General features: G+C 39.8%; 1 protein-coding gene across 2 annotated transcripts in view; it reads left to right on the forward strand.

Moving 5' to 3' along the window:
- Positions 1-59: 59 nt before the first annotated feature.
- Positions 60-16393, forward strand: part of Psmd1 (proteasome 26S subunit, non-ATPase 1) — a 94587-nt gene continuing 78253 nt past the window's right edge. The window contains exons 1-7 of one of the 2 annotated variants that reach the window (XM_004868047.4): positions 60-243; positions 5136-5179; positions 5937-6010; positions 6178-6347; positions 8074-8279; positions 10671-10814; positions 12390-12616. In XM_004868047.4, the coding sequence (XP_004868104.1) occupies positions 228-243; positions 5136-5179; positions 5937-6010; positions 6178-6347; positions 8074-8279; positions 10671-10814; positions 12390-12616 (881 nt within the window). In that variant the 5' untranslated portion in view covers positions 60-227. The remainder of the gene's footprint in view (positions 244-5135; positions 5180-5936; positions 6011-6177; positions 6348-8073; positions 8280-10670; positions 10815-12389; positions 12617-16393) is intronic. The other variant, XM_021247089.2, reaches the window with a different exon arrangement.

A 16393-nucleotide genomic window follows, 5' to 3' on the forward strand; every position in this document is an offset into this window, starting at 1 on the left:
CACAGGCCGGGGAAGAATCCTCGCGGGGTGGCAGGCGGGGCGGCGGGCAGCCCAGGGGGCGGGCGGGGTCCTGTCCAAGAAGGGAGCCACCGGCCCGAGCAGGCGACTGACTGAGCAGCGCTCCGGGGGAACGAGGCGGCGCGGCGCAGCGAGCGGGCCTTGAGCTGACAGATACGCGGCGCGACCGAGTCGGCGAGCGAGCGGACTGGCGAGTGCGGGTCGCAGTCATGATCACCTCAGCCGGTGAGTGCCGCCCGGAGCCAGCACCCGAAGGGAGGAGCCGCCTCTGCGCCGGCTTTTAGCTGAGTCAGGGCCGGTGACTGGGCTCCTCCCGGCGGAGCGCCGGCCTGCGCGGCGCGGGCCACCCCGGCTCGGGCACTGGGATGTGGTTGGGGCTGTGTGGGCCCCGCGCCCCTTCGGCTCGGAGGCGTCGGACCGAGTCGGCCGCCTCTTCCTCCCTCGGCCCGCCACACCCCCACGCCGGGCCGGACCCCAAAGACTTTCCGTTTCTTCTGTCTCTGTCGGTCATGGCCTTGTGGGACCGTTTGACCGCAGCCCTCGGTTGCAGAGGGTGAGGTGGGCTGGGCTGCTCGGGCCGCTCCCTGTCCCCTAAGCGCTTCTGGACCCGGCTGAGATCCGGCCTCCTCAGAGCGAAATCTGGAACGAGGTTCGAGGAGGGTCGTTTCTGGGTCCACCCCGATGATATTTGGTTAAAGCATCCTGAGAAGTTGTCTGTACAGTAAAAACCGCACCCCGAAGACAACATAGTCCTGAGAGCCAGCTTCCCCTCTTGAGGTTAGGTGCTCAGATAAGCTGTCTGCACCCAAGAAGGAGCTTGAGAAGGGTCTGCAGAGCAGGTTTCGTACAGTTGTGTAAGGGGATAAATGAAGTGACGTTTGAAACGGCCTAAGTTACAAAGATCAACTGTTTTGGTTTGGTTTGGTTTGGTTTTTTTGAGACAAGGTCTCACTATGTTGTCCAGGCTGGCCTCCAACTCAAGTGATCCTCCTGCTTCAGCCTCCTGAATGCTGCTGGGATTACAGGCAGTTGTGGTGACATCTTAGAGATCAATATTGTTGTTGTTGATTACAGGCAGATGTGGTGACATCTTAGAGATAAATATCGTTGTTGTTGTTGTTATTTTGATACAGTGTCTCACTATGTAGTCCAGGCTGGCCTTGATCTCACTCTGGAGCCCAGGCTGGCCTGGAACTCATGGGAGCCTCAGCCTCCCAAGTGCTGGGATCCCAGACGTGGGCCACCGTGCCCGGCTTAAAGATCAACTTGAGTAGATAATTTTGAAGCTCTCTACTACAGACTGCTTTGGTGCTTTGTTCTCCTTTTTTACTCTGCTTTGTCTCACAAATACTTTGTAAACAAAGTGGTTATTAGAAGATAGTAATCTGTATGGTAGGGCACTCAAAACTATTTTTGTGAGGATTGGCTAAGGAAATTGGTAGAGATGCTGGGAGACATAATAGTTTTCAAACACTTAAGAGTTGTTACCTGTACCTGGAATTAGACTTTTGTCCTTGAGAGATACAAATGATTGGGAGGTGAATTTCAGTATAAGGAAGAGCTTTTCCAGTTAGTGGGCTCCAGGGGTAAACATTAAATTTTTTGCCACTATAAATGTAGGCCTCATTCTATTTTTAGATCTACCTCCTACAACTGTTTTCCTCCAGTGTGGCCCAAACCACCTTCATCTCTTGCCTGGGTTACTGTAACACCCTTAAGACTTTGTTTTTCTCTCAGTGCCCCTTTTAATATGTATTTTCTTGGGTTTTTAAAAAGCATTGTCACAGAATATTTCTTTGCATAGAATCCTTCACTGCTTCCATTGTAATTATAATAAATTGCGAAATCTTTTTTTTTTTTTTTTTTTTGGTACCAGGGATCGAACTTGGGTCCTTGCGCTTGTGCAGCAGGCAGCAAAAGCACTGAGCTAAATCCCCAGCCCTAAATTCCAAATTCTTAACCCAAATACTTCCATGAGCTAATTCCTGCTTCATTCTATTCATGCCCTGTTTTTCACTCACTACCTCACAGTCACACTGGCCTTCTTTTGGTTCAGTTTCTCTCCTTCTGAAGAGCCTTAGACATTGTATTCCTTTTCTGAGCTGCTCTTTCTCAAGTTTTCTGTTTCTCATCCTTTAGTCTTAACTCAGGTATTAGTCTTAAATGACCACTCCGTTAAAACACACTGGCTGTCCTCTCTCCCCTCTAGCTGCCACTTCTCTCCATCACAGTTCTTGTTTGGTTGCCTCATGACGGTCTTTTCTCAAGTCTTAGAACATTGCTGAATGCATGGCAGAAGTTCAGAAGTATGTCTTGAATGAAAAAAATCAGTCAACTAGTCAAATCAATAAATCAGTCTCTAGATTTTAAGTAGAGTCTGAAAAAAGCCTTGGTGGAAATATAATAGAATTCATCTCTTTCTAGTGGCAGGATTGATGATTTTGAGGTTGTACACTGAGAGTCTATGATGATAAGATAGTACCTATTTATTACTGACATTTGTTTCGTTTATTGCTTCACTTGTCAGCTTCTGCTCCAAACCTTTTGTTACTTTGCTTCCTGTCCTCTAGCTCCTGTTGGCTTAGGATCTGTCCCAGGTGCTAAACAGGCTAGTGGCTTGGTTCTGGTGCGTGTCAGTTTATTCGTTTATTCACTAGACGTTCAGTAGGCACTAGGAAGAGTGAAGAAAGAGGTGAATAAGAGGTCAGTATATACTGTTAGGTTTTTCAAGAGGTTTGACTATGTATGAAAGGAAGTGGAGAGGGAAGAGGTGCTTGCTTACTTGGAGAGAGATAGAAAATTGAGTGAGTTAGATTTAATATAGGTATATAGGAGCAAAGAGTGCTGAAAAGCTTAAAGACAATAGTCTTCCACCCCTCTTTTTCCTTCCTACTCCCCAGAAGCAACCATTTTCAACTTTTTTTTTTTTTTTTTGTGGTACTGGGGATTGAATTCAGGACCTTGTGCTTGCCAGGCAGGCACAGCACCACTGAGCTAAATTCCCGGCCCCATTTTCAACTTTTAAAGTTATGTCTTCTGGAACGTACCTCCATATTGAGAAATAATATCCAAATATTGGTATAAACTGGCTTAATAATTTTAGACAATATCTACTTAGTTCCTATTATTGCATAAGAGATTTTTAGCATCCTTACACCTTTCCATTCCCTATTCCATCCAAAGGAGGTTTCTGTTTTGTCTAGGGGTTTTTGTTCTGTTTTGTTTTTGAGACAGGGACTGGCTGTTAGTTCAGGCAGGCTTTGAACTCATTATGTAGCCCAGGCTGGCCTTGAGCTTGAGGCCATTCTCCTGCCTCACCCATCCGAATGTTGGGACTATTGGTGTATGCACCATGCCCCACTTCTGTTACCTTTGAGATGTGAAATATCAGCATATGGAGTATAGAGTATATCATTTAGGTCTGTTCAATGGTCAGAGGCTGACTTTCTGGGACAGCCATGTAACAAATTAGTCTTAAGTGGAACTAAACAGAGTATAAAAGCCCATCTGAGGCATGAGGGTTACAGGTTCAAGGCCACCCCTAGTAATTTACGAAGATATACTGTGTCAAAATAAAATTAAAAGGTCCGGGGATGGAGCTCAGTGGTAGTGTACTTGCATGGCATGCGCATGGCCCTGGATTTGATCCCTAGCACTGCCAAAAAAATCCCCTCTCCTCTTTTGCTAAAGCCATTCAAGTATACCATTGACTGATGATAGGTAGTCCATAACATTTTTAGTATTAAATGATCTACTATTCTAATTTATCATCTAGTCTACATTACCACCCTCTCTTCCCACATTGCATTTATTAGTTTATCCCTTCTCCATGCTCTTCATTCAGCCTTTCTGTTCTGGGCATCTTATACCAACCTAGAGTACCAAGTTCTTTTTGCTTTTATGTTTTGGGGATAGTATTGTGCTCTAGTTTTGCTTGTTAGATTTTGTATCCTTTCCTGTATGGCTTTCTAAAGACTTGAAGTATTTGGCAAATCTATACTTATCAGTTAGAAATAACTGAAATTGCTGTGACACTCTTGTTTTGGTTTCTTGAGACAAGGTCTGTCTATGAGGTTCAGACTGGCCTTGAACTTGGGATGATCCTCCTGCCTCAGCCTCCTGAGTGCTGGCATTACAGGTGTGTGCCACCACTTCCAGCTGAGCCTTTACACACTTTAATCTGTCACTGTCTCAATTGGGTGTTTTAGAATGATTTTAAATTTTTTTGTTTTTTGGTACCGGGGATCAAACTTGGGACTGCAAGCGCCAGAACCACTGAGCTAAATCCCCAGCTCCTGGAATGATTTTAAGACCTACAGGGAAGACATTGAGAAAGTTTTTTCTTTATGGTATAAGGTCAAAATTTCCCGTATCATTTTTCATGAATCCCTTTGACATGACTATATAAAAGTACATTATTTTGGGGACAATAATTATTTCATTTACAATCCTATGTTTGTGCTAACCCATTGAGGTTAAGTCATATGGGGAATACTGTGCTTGGATAATGGAATTCAGAATGAGTAAGAGAGCCCATCATTTAGTGAAGTCTTCTTGGGTGCTTGTGATAGCGACAAGGTGCTGTAATATGGGCACCTTGAAATAATTGAAATATAGTACTCCATTCAATTGATGCTAAATACACTTTTTTTCCTAAGTAATTTTGTAACTATTGGTTTGTGTAATATTATTCTACTATTGTATGGGACTAGTGGTTCTCAAATTATAGCGAACACAAGAATCATAGGGAAAAAAGAAAAAGAAAAAAAAAAGTCACAAGGAGGCCTTATTACTAGATCCCCAAGCCTATATTTTTCTGATTCAGAAGGTCGAGGGCAGAACCAAGAGTCTGCATTTGTTTTGGGGTAGGGCCAATGCTGTTGGTCTAGGAGCCACATTTAGAGAACCTTTGAATTGGGCAAATAAGATATATATATATGGTATCATGAGGGATTGATAATTAATCCTGTGGCTTCCAGGTTTATAGAAAAATAATCACTCCCCTAGTGAAATTACCCCACAAAAATGCCTTTTTTCTTATTGTCATATGGTTTTGACCAACCATTAATTTTTGAGTGAGCATGTTTTATAATTGTGATAAACCTTTTGTCTTATAGCTGGAATTATTTCTCTTCTGGATGAAGAAGAACCGCAGCTTAAGGTACGAGTTGAAGAAAAAGTCACTAAACTTACTATAAATTGTGATGCCGTTTGAATTTTATATCGGTATATCACTATCACTTAATCATCTCATTTGCCCTGTAGCCAGTCACTGAAATGGAGCCAGAGAGGACAGTCTTTTGGCAGTAGCAATTGATTTTCCTTGAGTTTAACAAAGCTAAAGCAAATAAACTTTAAAATGGCAGTTGAATAACCCTCCAGTTTCTTTATCAACAGAAAGCAAGTAAAGCTGTTTTTTCCATATCACATATTTAAATTTATTTTTATTTGATAGAAATTTGGAATGTGCTTCAAGTAGCTCTAGACATCTACATTTATTTCCATCTAAACTAGCAACCGGAAGTCACTCCTATGTATTCTGAGAAGGAAAACCTTTCTTATGATAAAGAATGACATTATAGGGTTAGTCTAGTGTTTTTGTTTTGATTTGTTTTGTTTTTTGTTTTTTTGAGACAGTCTCGCTATGTAGTCCAGACTGGCCTCAAATTTATGTTGCTCCTCCTGCCTCAGCCTCCCAAGTCCTGGGAAGTCTAGTGCTTTATGATTGAAAACAGGAAGGAAATATGTAAATTCAGAAAAAAGTATAAATTAGTTTATACTTGCCAATATATGCTATTGCCATAGATTAAAATTTTTAATGACTGTTACTCAGGATTTGACTATTGATTTGTTGGAAATTTTTAAAATAAAGGGCAATAGTCTGTCTCAAAATAGAATTTTGGTTTTATCGTTTACAGGAATTTGCACTACACAAATTGAATGCAGTTGTCAATGACTTCTGGGCAGAAATTTCTGAGTCTGTAGACAAAATGTAAGAAACTATGTTATTCCTATATATTTGAAAAATGTTCTGTGGATGTGACTCTTATGGCTTACTAATTTAGAATTATACTGCTAAATTGTAGCTTGAGTATTTGAATTGGGATTTTTAAGGAAAACCATAGCTTAAATGAGGCCTGGCTTCCTAATTTCTTTCAGAGAAGTTTTGTATGAAGATGAAGGTTTCCGAAGTCGGCAGTTTGCAGCCTTAGTGGCATCTAAAGTGTTTTATCACCTGGGAGCCTTTGAGGAATCTCTGAATTATGCTCTTGGAGCTGGTGACCTCTTCAATGTCAATGATAACTCTGAATACGTGGAGACTATTATAGGTAATTATCTTTGATCTGCTAAGGCTTCATCTCAGTGGCTTCCTGCTTCCTCTGGTGCATAGGTGCCCAGCCTCTTGGCTTGCTTGGGCCACATTGAGAGAAGAGCTATCCTTGGCCACAGTTAAAATGCATATACAATGTATGTACATAACAAAACTTTCTTTAAAAATGTTTTTTATTGTAACATTAGAAAAAGACAGTAAATATAGAGCTAGTGGGATATTTGACCTTATTTTTGTGAAACTAACAGATTAATGTCTGGTTCAAAGGAAGCTGAGGCACATTCCAGGTCATTTGGCAATTATTTTATAAAGATGATTTAAACAAAAAAAAAGATGATTTAAACATGGCCTTTACTCTCATGATGCTAATAGTTTGATTAGTATGAAGAAGTCTAACATATTCTGTGTAATAATTGCTATTATAGACCTTTCAAAAAAACCAGTAATGGCAAAAAAAATTTCTTTTGAAACTGAAACAACAACTATTTGTAGCTAGCCCTTTTGAGTAAGCAACTAAATCCTGTGGAGTAACAATTTTGATCAAAATAAGGCAGCAATGTAGAAATGTTTTGGGTAGTGTGAATCTAACTGGAATTGGTGTATAGACCTTTATTGTCATTATAAAGAGTATAGTTTTAATTAAAAGTATAAGTTGTATGATTTTAATATTTACTTTTTGATCAGTGGACCCTTAACTTATAAACTCAGTTCATTTGTGAGGGCTGGTTGTAACTCAGGTGGGTCAGTTGAAGGCTCAGGATCCTCTACACAGCCTTTAAAGTCTGTCTCTTATATACAGCGAGATCTCAGTGTCCTTAGAGAGACACTGGCCCAGGATTTCTCTCTCTTTTAGGGGGATTGATTGATTTTTTTTTTTTTTTTTTTTTGGTACTGGGATTGAACTCGGGTCCTTGCGCTTGCGCAGCAGGTGGCGAAACCACTGAGCTAAATCCCTGGCCCTTGATTAATTTTTTTGAGACAGGGTCTTGCTTTGTAGTCCAGGCTGGCCTTGAACTCATTATGTAGCCCAGGCTGCTCTACGGCAATCCTGCCTCGGCCTCCCAAGTGCTAGGATTACAGGCATGTGCCACCTTGCCTGGCTGGCCCAGGATTTCTCAGTTAACCCCCACAGGAAAGGATGTTATAATGTACCTTCCAGAACTCTTTAAGGGTTAAATCTGTATCTGAGACCAACTGGAAGCACAAGTGGCTGGCATTCAAGTCGTAACTTAAGACTTTGGTCATAAGTTAAAACTAAAATTCCAGTTAAAACTAAAACCCAAGTTGTTCATATGTCAGGCCAGTCGTAATTTGAGGGTCTGCTATAGTTATAGGTGCTTATAAAAGAAGACAGTGTCTGTGTCAGTTGGGCTCAATTGTCATTCTGACTCACTTGAGCCTGCCTAGGGGATTAATAAAGCACACTTCCGGTTTGTCTGGGTGGGTTGTGAGGTGTCACTCTGGGTGCTCTATCCGGTCCCTGGCCCCTCCTCTAGCACTGTTCCTGCTCTGCTTCTTGCCTCTGAAAGGTGAGGAGCTTTCTTCCTCCAAGTCCTGCCCTGTTTCTGCCTTGGAACCAACCAACCATAGACTGAGACCTCTCCCGTATATTGTGGGTGTCAGGTGTTTTGTCCCAGCAGTGGGAAAGTTGACCAGTACAATGTCCTTTTTGGTAGTTTGGCCCAATTTAGAAAATAATCAGAATTACTTTATTTTCTCCATAGCAAAATGTATTGATCACTATACCAAACAGTGTGTGGAGAATGCAGATTTGCCTGAAGGAGAAAAAAAACCAATTGACCAGAGATTGGAAGGCATTGTGAATAAAATGTTCCAAAGATGTCTAGATGATCACAAGTATAAACAAGCTATCGGCATCGCTTTAGAGACACGAAGACTAGATGTCTTTGAGAAGACCATACTGGAATCGGTAGGTAGACGATGTCATTTTAGAGATTGTTTACTGTAAAGAAATCAGCAAAGCAAATTATTCAGACTGCTAATGTCCTGGGTAGAGAACAGAAAATGTACTTTAGGAAATACATTTTATATGTTTGTATATAAACTTTGTGTTCATAAGAATGTCTGCTTTTGTGCTGCCACATTTCTTTATTGCTTTGAAGTCTTGCTTGAGGCAGTTATATTAATTACCCTGCCCTTTTTAAGAGGATCCTATTGATAAACTACTATTTGAATGCATATTGTGTTAAAACTATGAACTAGATTCCCCATTTGAGAGTGTCTTGAAGTAACTGAAACAATTGTAAGTCCCCACCCAAAGAGATCTGAAAGGTGCAGAGCTGAGGTGAGGACCCCGATCATCCGCAGGGCTGCTGGCCTCACCGCTCGCCCTTCTACCAGCGAGCGCTCTGTCCTTCTGCCTTCGTAGCCGTATTTCATCTCCTGATGTATCTGCCCTGTCCCCGCCCCTGCCAAAAACAGTCTTTCCTTTCCCTTCTTTATCTGCTTCATTCCTGCTCGTAGTCAGAACTGGCTCAGCCAACACCATTCACAGAGCCTTTCACCGTTCCCTAGGGCTGTGCCCTCCTCGCCCTCCTGCAAACACTTGGTCCACTTCCTTTGTTCATCTTGTGGAGCCCTGTTTTTTTTTTTTTCCCCAGCTTATCATTTTATAATGAAAACTTTCATTATGTGCTTAATGTCTGGCTTCCCCACCAGATTTTAAGCTTGTCTGGAAAGGTACTTTGTGCCTTTCTCATCACTGTGTCCTCAAAACCCAAGTCAGTGTTCAGCAGTAACAAGAAAATTCGTTGTTGAAATGAGTTAACGAATGACCAATGACCATGTGATACAATGGTCTTTGTTTCACCCCCAGTGTTCTTTCTGCATTTTTAGCCTCTCCTTGTCTTCATGTGAATAAGATTAAATACTTGCTGTCAGTCATTTGGCAAATATTGTTTGAATGTTTTATATGTGCCAAATGTTGTCCGAGACATTAGAGATAGAGTGGCGAACAAAATCATCAAAGTTCCTACCCAAATCAAACAGTGTGTTGGGGGAGTTCAGAAGAGAGACAGACAGACAGGCAGACAGAGTAAAGGGGCAATAAATGTTTTTTTAAAAAATAAAGCAGAGCACTGGGCATGGTGGTGCATTCCTATAGTCCCAGCTCTTGGGAGGCTGAGACAGGAAGATTGCTGCAAGTTCAAGGCCAGTCTGGGCTATATAGTAAAACCCTGTCTCAACCAAAAACAGAGAAAAAATTCATCTTACTTTGCATCCTAGTGCACATATACATACAGGTGGAACTATGAAACAATACCCTTACTATTTTGTGGTGTAACGCTGGTATTTTAAATTAGTATTTAATTTTTAAAAATACATTAGTCATACCTCATTGAGTTTATTTCATCATATACTGGTAAATCAACAACTTGCTTTTTGAGAAACACTTTCATAGCTCTTCGGTATTCTTTGATATGTTGAAGGACTATTACAGGGTAGTCTCAAATATTGGAGGTGCTTATAAGAACGACACAGTAAAAACATGTACAGGTCAAAGTTTCCTCCTAGGGAGAGTACCAGGCATATTTTTTTTTTTTTTTGGTACCGGGGATCGAACTCAGGACCTTGTGCTTGTGAGGCAGGCTCCTGAACCACTGAGCTGAATCCCCAGCCCTCCAGGCATATTTAACAGCACTGGATGCTTGAGTCAGTCTTCTAGGACATTGTATTTCCTAGCCTCAAGTGAATATAGGCATTAAGTCAAGAGCAAGTCTAGTAGTAAGGCGGGAGCAGAAAGTCTCCAGCACACCCAAATTGCAAAGCATAGCTACTTAGTATAGGGACAGCTGGAAATATAATCATAACATCACACTGTTATAGTATACTATGTTCATATAGTGGGGATCTTCAGTGATTATTAAATATTGTTTTCAATCTTTTTTTTCTACAAAGATATGGAAATATGTAATTCATTTTTTAAGATTCCCTCTAGCTAGGCATGATAGTGTGCACCTGTAATCCCATCTACTTGGGAAGCAGAGGCAGAAGGATCATAAATTTGAGCCCAGCCTGGGTAACTTGACAAATCCTGTCTGAAAAAACAAGAAACAATGGCACTGGGGACATAGCTCAGCATACCCTGATTTCAATCCCTAGTACTACCAATCCCCACCCCCGAAAACAGATTTAGATTTCCCTCTAAAATGGTTTAAATTTTTTAAATTTTTATTTAAAGGGTTTAAGTTATTGAGTGCCTTGAAAAACTAATGAGGGTAGATTAAAATAGCTCAGTTTCTAAATAAACGTAATAATTCAATAACCAGATAATAATATGTCTTTAAATTATCTCTTTCAGAATGATGTCCCGGGAATGCTAGCTTATAGCCTAAAGCTCTGCATGTCTTTAATGCAGAATAAACAGTTCCGGAATAAAGTGCTAAGAGTTCTTGTTAAAATCTATATGAACTTGGAAAAACCTGATTTCATCAATGTTTGTCAGGTAGTTACACTGGCATTTTACAATGTATTACATTATATTAAATTTTGTTGTATGACATTACATTACTATAGTGGGTTTGTATGTGTATTTCATTTGATCTTTACAACAGACCTAGGAAGATAACATGTATGATTTGCATTCCTTTTTACTGACAAAAATGGAATCCCACAACACTAAAGAGCTATTTTGTTACAATGCATTCTTTTTTTATTTTGAAAATAATCCAAGCAATTAAGAAAATCTTGAGAACAAAGAAGGTTAGGAAAAAAGAAAGTAAGCCGAGTATGGTTTTGCATACGTGTGATTCCAGCAGTCTGGGAGGCTGAGGTCAGAGCATCACAAAAATCAAGGCCAGCTCTAGTGGCTTAGCAACTTCACGAGACCCTGTCTCAAAATAACCAGAATAAAATAGAATAGAATGATGTAGTTTAAATTTAGTTTAGAGGAAAATCTGCTCTGTTCACCTCTTTCAGTTTCTTCCCTTGGAGGTAATTTTGTATCTTTTAGCTATTTTATTCCTTGTTTTACAATTTAAAAATTTGTTTGTTTTTAAAACATACATATATATTTTTTGTTTGTTTGTTTGTTTTTGGTACCAGGGATCAAACTCAAGTCCTTGTACTTGTGAGGCAGGTGCAGTGCCACTGAGCTAAATCCTCAGCCCTAAAACTTTTTTTTTTTTTTTTAATTTTTTTTTTTGGTGGTGGGGATCGGACTCAGACCTTGAACTTGCAAGGCAGGCGCCGGAACCACTGAGCTAAATCCCAGGCCCCTAAAACATTTTTTAACAGGCAGTACATTCATAAGATTTAAAATCCAAAAAGAACCACAGAACTGGGTGTGATGATTATATCTGTAATTCCAGCTACTCTTGAACTTGTACCCTAGGCAGATTACAAGTTTGAGCTCGGCCTGGGCAATTTAGGGAAACCCTGTCTGAAAATGAAAAGGGCCGGGAATTTAGCTCAATGATCCCTGGTTTCAATCCCCAGTACATAATCCTCCCCCAAATTTAAATTGAGTTCTTAAAAGAAAAATCCTAATTTATTGGATAATTTTGCTAAAACATACAACAGATCATAAAGAGTAGTAAAAGAAATGCGTCGTGATGATAAGTTTGATCCTTCTTGTCCTGGCCCAGCACAATATGTGTTACATAAATGAATGATTTCTACGCAATATAGTAATGCAGAGAATACAAGTTAAAGAGCACTTGGATATAACTTACGGATAAGATTTAAAGAACCCAAGATTCATTCAGCAACTAGTATTGAATGCTAACTACCAGATACAATTTTAAGACCTAGGAATATAATTTGTATGGATTTTTTTTTAAATGGGAAACATGCCATCTTTAGGGAAACTGCATCTAGTGTTGAGCTTAGAAATAGAATGCTGAGAGGCTGAAGGGAGGGGTGGGGAAAAAAAGAAAGAGAATGCTGCACTAGATATTCTGCCCCAATTTGCCTGTGCTTATATCTTATCGTGTTCTGTGTTGACAGCTGTTTGTCATGCTGTAAACTGTACAGATGAACCCTTCAGTTATTGTGTGCTTGTTCTTTATCTCTGTTTCAGTGCTTAATATTCTTAGATGATCCTCAGGCTGTGAGTGACATCTTAGAAAAACTGGTGAAGGAAGACAACCTCCTGATGGCTTATCAGATCTGTTTTGATTTGTATGAAAGTGCCAGCCAGCAGTTTCTGTCCTCTGTGATCCAGAATCTTGGAACTGTGGGCACGCCCATTGCTTCTGTGCCTGGCTCCACCAACACAGGCACTGTTCCAGGATCTGAAAAAGACAAGTATGAGTTACCTTTTTCTAAATCATAACTGACTGAACGATCTTTATTTCATTTTGGGAATAGTTATAATACTCATAAATAGCATGTTCTAAAGCAAATAAGTGTAGCCGCTAGCAGGCTGTTGCTCTGTTTTGCACTGTACTGGCACAGAAAGGAAAACTAGAACTAAGAAGAAATAGAGGCTTTGTCTAGGAAAGACCTACCAGGTAGCATGGGGGACAGTTAATGAAATAAATTAAAACTGTAGGTGGAGTGAATGGACTGGCTTTAAGATACCTTTCCTTAGATGTATCTGGGCGAGATAACTGGAAAGGAAGAAACATTCTCAGCCTTTTGTGCTTCTGTTGGTTCTAAATACCTAAATTTCTTAGATGAATGCAGTATTAGGTTTTGTTTTCCTATGTTTCCCTTTGCATTTAGACCATTTATTCAAAATGTTTATATCTCGAGGGCCGGGGATTTAGCTCAGTGGTTCCGATGCCTGCCTTGCAAGTGCAAGGACCTGAGTTCTGTGCCCAGTACCAAAAAAAATGCTTATGTCTCAGTTATAACTACTTATTTTACTTCCAAAGTTGTTCACACAGCAGTGAGATTCATTCTTCTGAGACTTAAATGTTAGTCCCCTCTAAATCTATAATACTTTCCAAATAAAATTCTAAGGGTGTACAGTTATCTTCTCCATCCAAAGGTTCTGCATCTACAAGTTGAACCAACTGAGGATTGAAAATATTGTGTGTGTGTGGGTAACATCTGTACTGAATATGTACAGATTCTTTTTATGATTTCTGGTTTGTTTTTTTTTTGGTACCGGGGATCGAGCTCAAACTCAGGATGTACTTGCAAGGCAGTTGGTGGAACCACTGAGCTAAATCCCCTGCATCATGTATTATTTTGGTTTTGCTTTTTTTTTAATCACTCAGGATGTTTGTGGTATATATCTATGTTTTGGGGTGAATTTGTAACAACCTTTTCATTGCTGAGTAGCATTTTCTTGTATGAGTGTACACAGCTTATTTATCCATTCTGCTGTGGGGCCTTTGGGTTGTTTCTGGCTGTTAAGAATAAGGCTGTTGTGAGCATTTGTGTACAAGGCTTTTTGTAGACATGTTTTTATTGTTCTTGGCTAAATACTTGGAAGTAGAATAGTTAAATATAGGGTATTTGTTCAACTTGAAATAAAATGACAAATTTTTCCAATATGGTTAAGCCATTTCACCCTCATACTGGCAGTGTCTGAACATTCCAGTTCTTCATCTTTGCCAACATGTTATGTTGTCGGTCTATTAAATGTTACTCCTTTTGTTGATGTAAAGTGATTTATTGTGATTTTACAGTCACTCGTCAGATGTGTGTGTCATGAATATTTTCCTAGTCATTGATTTGTTTTCCTAGTCATTGATTTGTGAGCACAAATCTTTATTTATATATACTTTTTTTTTTGATTCCAGGGATCGAACTCAGGTCCTTGCGCTTGTGAGGCAGGCGTGGTGCCACTGAGTTAAATCCCCAGCCCACAAATCTTTATTTTTGGTGAATCCAACATTCCATTTTGGGGTTCCACGTGAAAAATAATTTTGGCAGCTTCATGGCTGCAAATATATTTTGGTAGGCTTTTTCCTAGAAATTACATAAGGCTTTATATTTAGGTTTATGATAGGTATCAGTTTAATGCTGTACTGTATAAGGTGTGAGGTAAGAATACAAGTTATGTTTGTTTTTCCATATGAATATCTAATTGTTCCATCACCGTTTGTTCAAAAGACTCTTTTTTTTCTGTTGAATTACCTTGGAATCTTTGACAAAAACTAGTTCACCATGTATATGTATGTGTGTTGGTAGTGTTTTTACTGTTCTTTCCATTGATCTATTTGTCTTTCCTGTTATCAGTGCCACTTGTTTTTCATTATTAAAGCTTATGGTAAATCTTAAAATCAGGTAATATAAAACCTCCCTCCCTCTCTTTCTTTTTTTTTTTTTTTTTAACTTTTGCAGTGCTGGGGATCCTTGTACTTGTTAGGCCAGTGGTGGCGAATCTATGGCACGTGTACCATGGCAGGCTATTCTTATCATTGAAAGCTAAAAGGTTCACTATCACTGTGCTAGCCAAACATTCCAATACTGAGCTGTATCAATACTGAGCTGTATCCCTAGGCCTACAATTTTGACTTTTTTCCCCACAAAATATTAGAAGGTATTGTGGGTCTTTTGGGATTCTATAAGTCTCTGGGGATTCTGACTGGCATTGTGTTGAATTTCTTCTTCAGTTTGGGGCACATTGAAATCCTGAGGATACTGAACCTGCTATCTATGAGCATGGTTCTTTTTTTCATTTATTTAGATTTTCTTTAATTTTTCTCAGCAACATTTTATAGATATGAGTAGATGTCTTACACATCTTTCCTTAAATTCTTTGGATTCCCAAGTATATTCTGCTTTTTTATGTTATTGTAAGCGGTAGTTTTAGATTTCTATTTCCAACTTTTTGGTTACTTTATAGTCAAAGTTAGTTTTCTATGTCAACACTGAATCTTTTAACCTTCCTAAACCACTTTTTAGCTTTAGCAAATTTTAAAAATAGTCCCTTTTATAGAATTTTCTACACAGGAATTCGGTTATCTATAAGTAAAGACCATTTTATGTCTTCCTGTCCAGTTTTTCCCATCTGTTTTTCTGTACTGGCTAGGATTCCCAGTACATTATGAAATAAAAGTGGTGAGACTAGGCCCAGGGATTTAGCTCAGTGGTTCCACCCCTGCCTCACAAGTGCAAGGTCCCGAGTTCGATCCCCGGTACCAAAAAAAAAAAAAAAAAGTGGTGAGACTGAACATCCTTACTTTCCTCCCAGTCTTAGGGGGATAGGATTCAGTTTATTTCTTTATCTTGTATTATTTTCTTAATGGCTTGTTTTGAAATTTTTTCTTATAATAATGTATGGGATTTTATTTTAGTCTTTTGTTTTTGGTTTTTTGAGGTAGGGTCTCGCTATGTAGTCCAGTCTGCCCTTGAACTCACTATATAGCCCAGGCTGGCTTCAAACTCGCAGATCCTCCTGCCTCAGCCTCCTCCCTTATGTTAGTCTTTTATGGCTTATTTTTACTAAAATTCATTTTCTTTGGCTGGGGATTTAGCTCAGTGGTGCCACCACCTGCCTTGCAAGTGCAAGGTCCTGAGTTCAATCCCCGGTACCAAAAAGAAAAAAAAAAAAAGCTAAAATTCATTTTCTTAAACTTAAAAAGGAGGCTAGTTATGGTAATTTTTCTAATTTCTCTGTTTTCTAAAATCTTATCTTGAATTATGGTAGGTAGGTGTTAAAATCATGGTTTATTTTTCCTTTTCCTGCTCAGCATATTCTCCTTGGGATGGTACTTTGACCAGAAGGGAGTGTTTGTTGGCTGTTTAATTTTACGAGTTGTTGGGGTTACATATGCTTCACTTAAAACTAGTTTTAAGGTAATTGTGGTGGTGGCACAGGCCTGTAATCCCAGCACTCTGAAGGCTGAGGCAGGAGAATCACAAGTTTGAGCCCACCTGGAGCAACTTAATGAGTACCTCCCTCAAAATGAAAAATAAAAAGGGCCAGGGACTAGCTCAGTGTGAAGGCCCTGAGTTCACTCCTCAGTACTGCAGCAGAACAAAACAAAATAAAACACCTACTTTTTTTTTTTTTTTTTGGTACCAGGGATCAAACTCTGGGACCTTGCGCTTACAGGGCCGGCGGTGGAACCACTGAGCTAAATCCCCGGCTACCCCTACTACTTTTGCAGCTGGTGGTTGCTT

Source organism: Heterocephalus glaber, unplaced genomic scaffold (assembly GCF_053883595.1).
Source record: "Heterocephalus glaber isolate CG9 unplaced genomic scaffold, H.glaber_assembly_v1.0 deba00001004, whole genome shotgun sequence".
In the NCBI taxonomy this organism is placed as follows: domain Eukaryota; kingdom Metazoa; phylum Chordata; class Mammalia; order Rodentia; family Bathyergidae; genus Heterocephalus; species Heterocephalus glaber.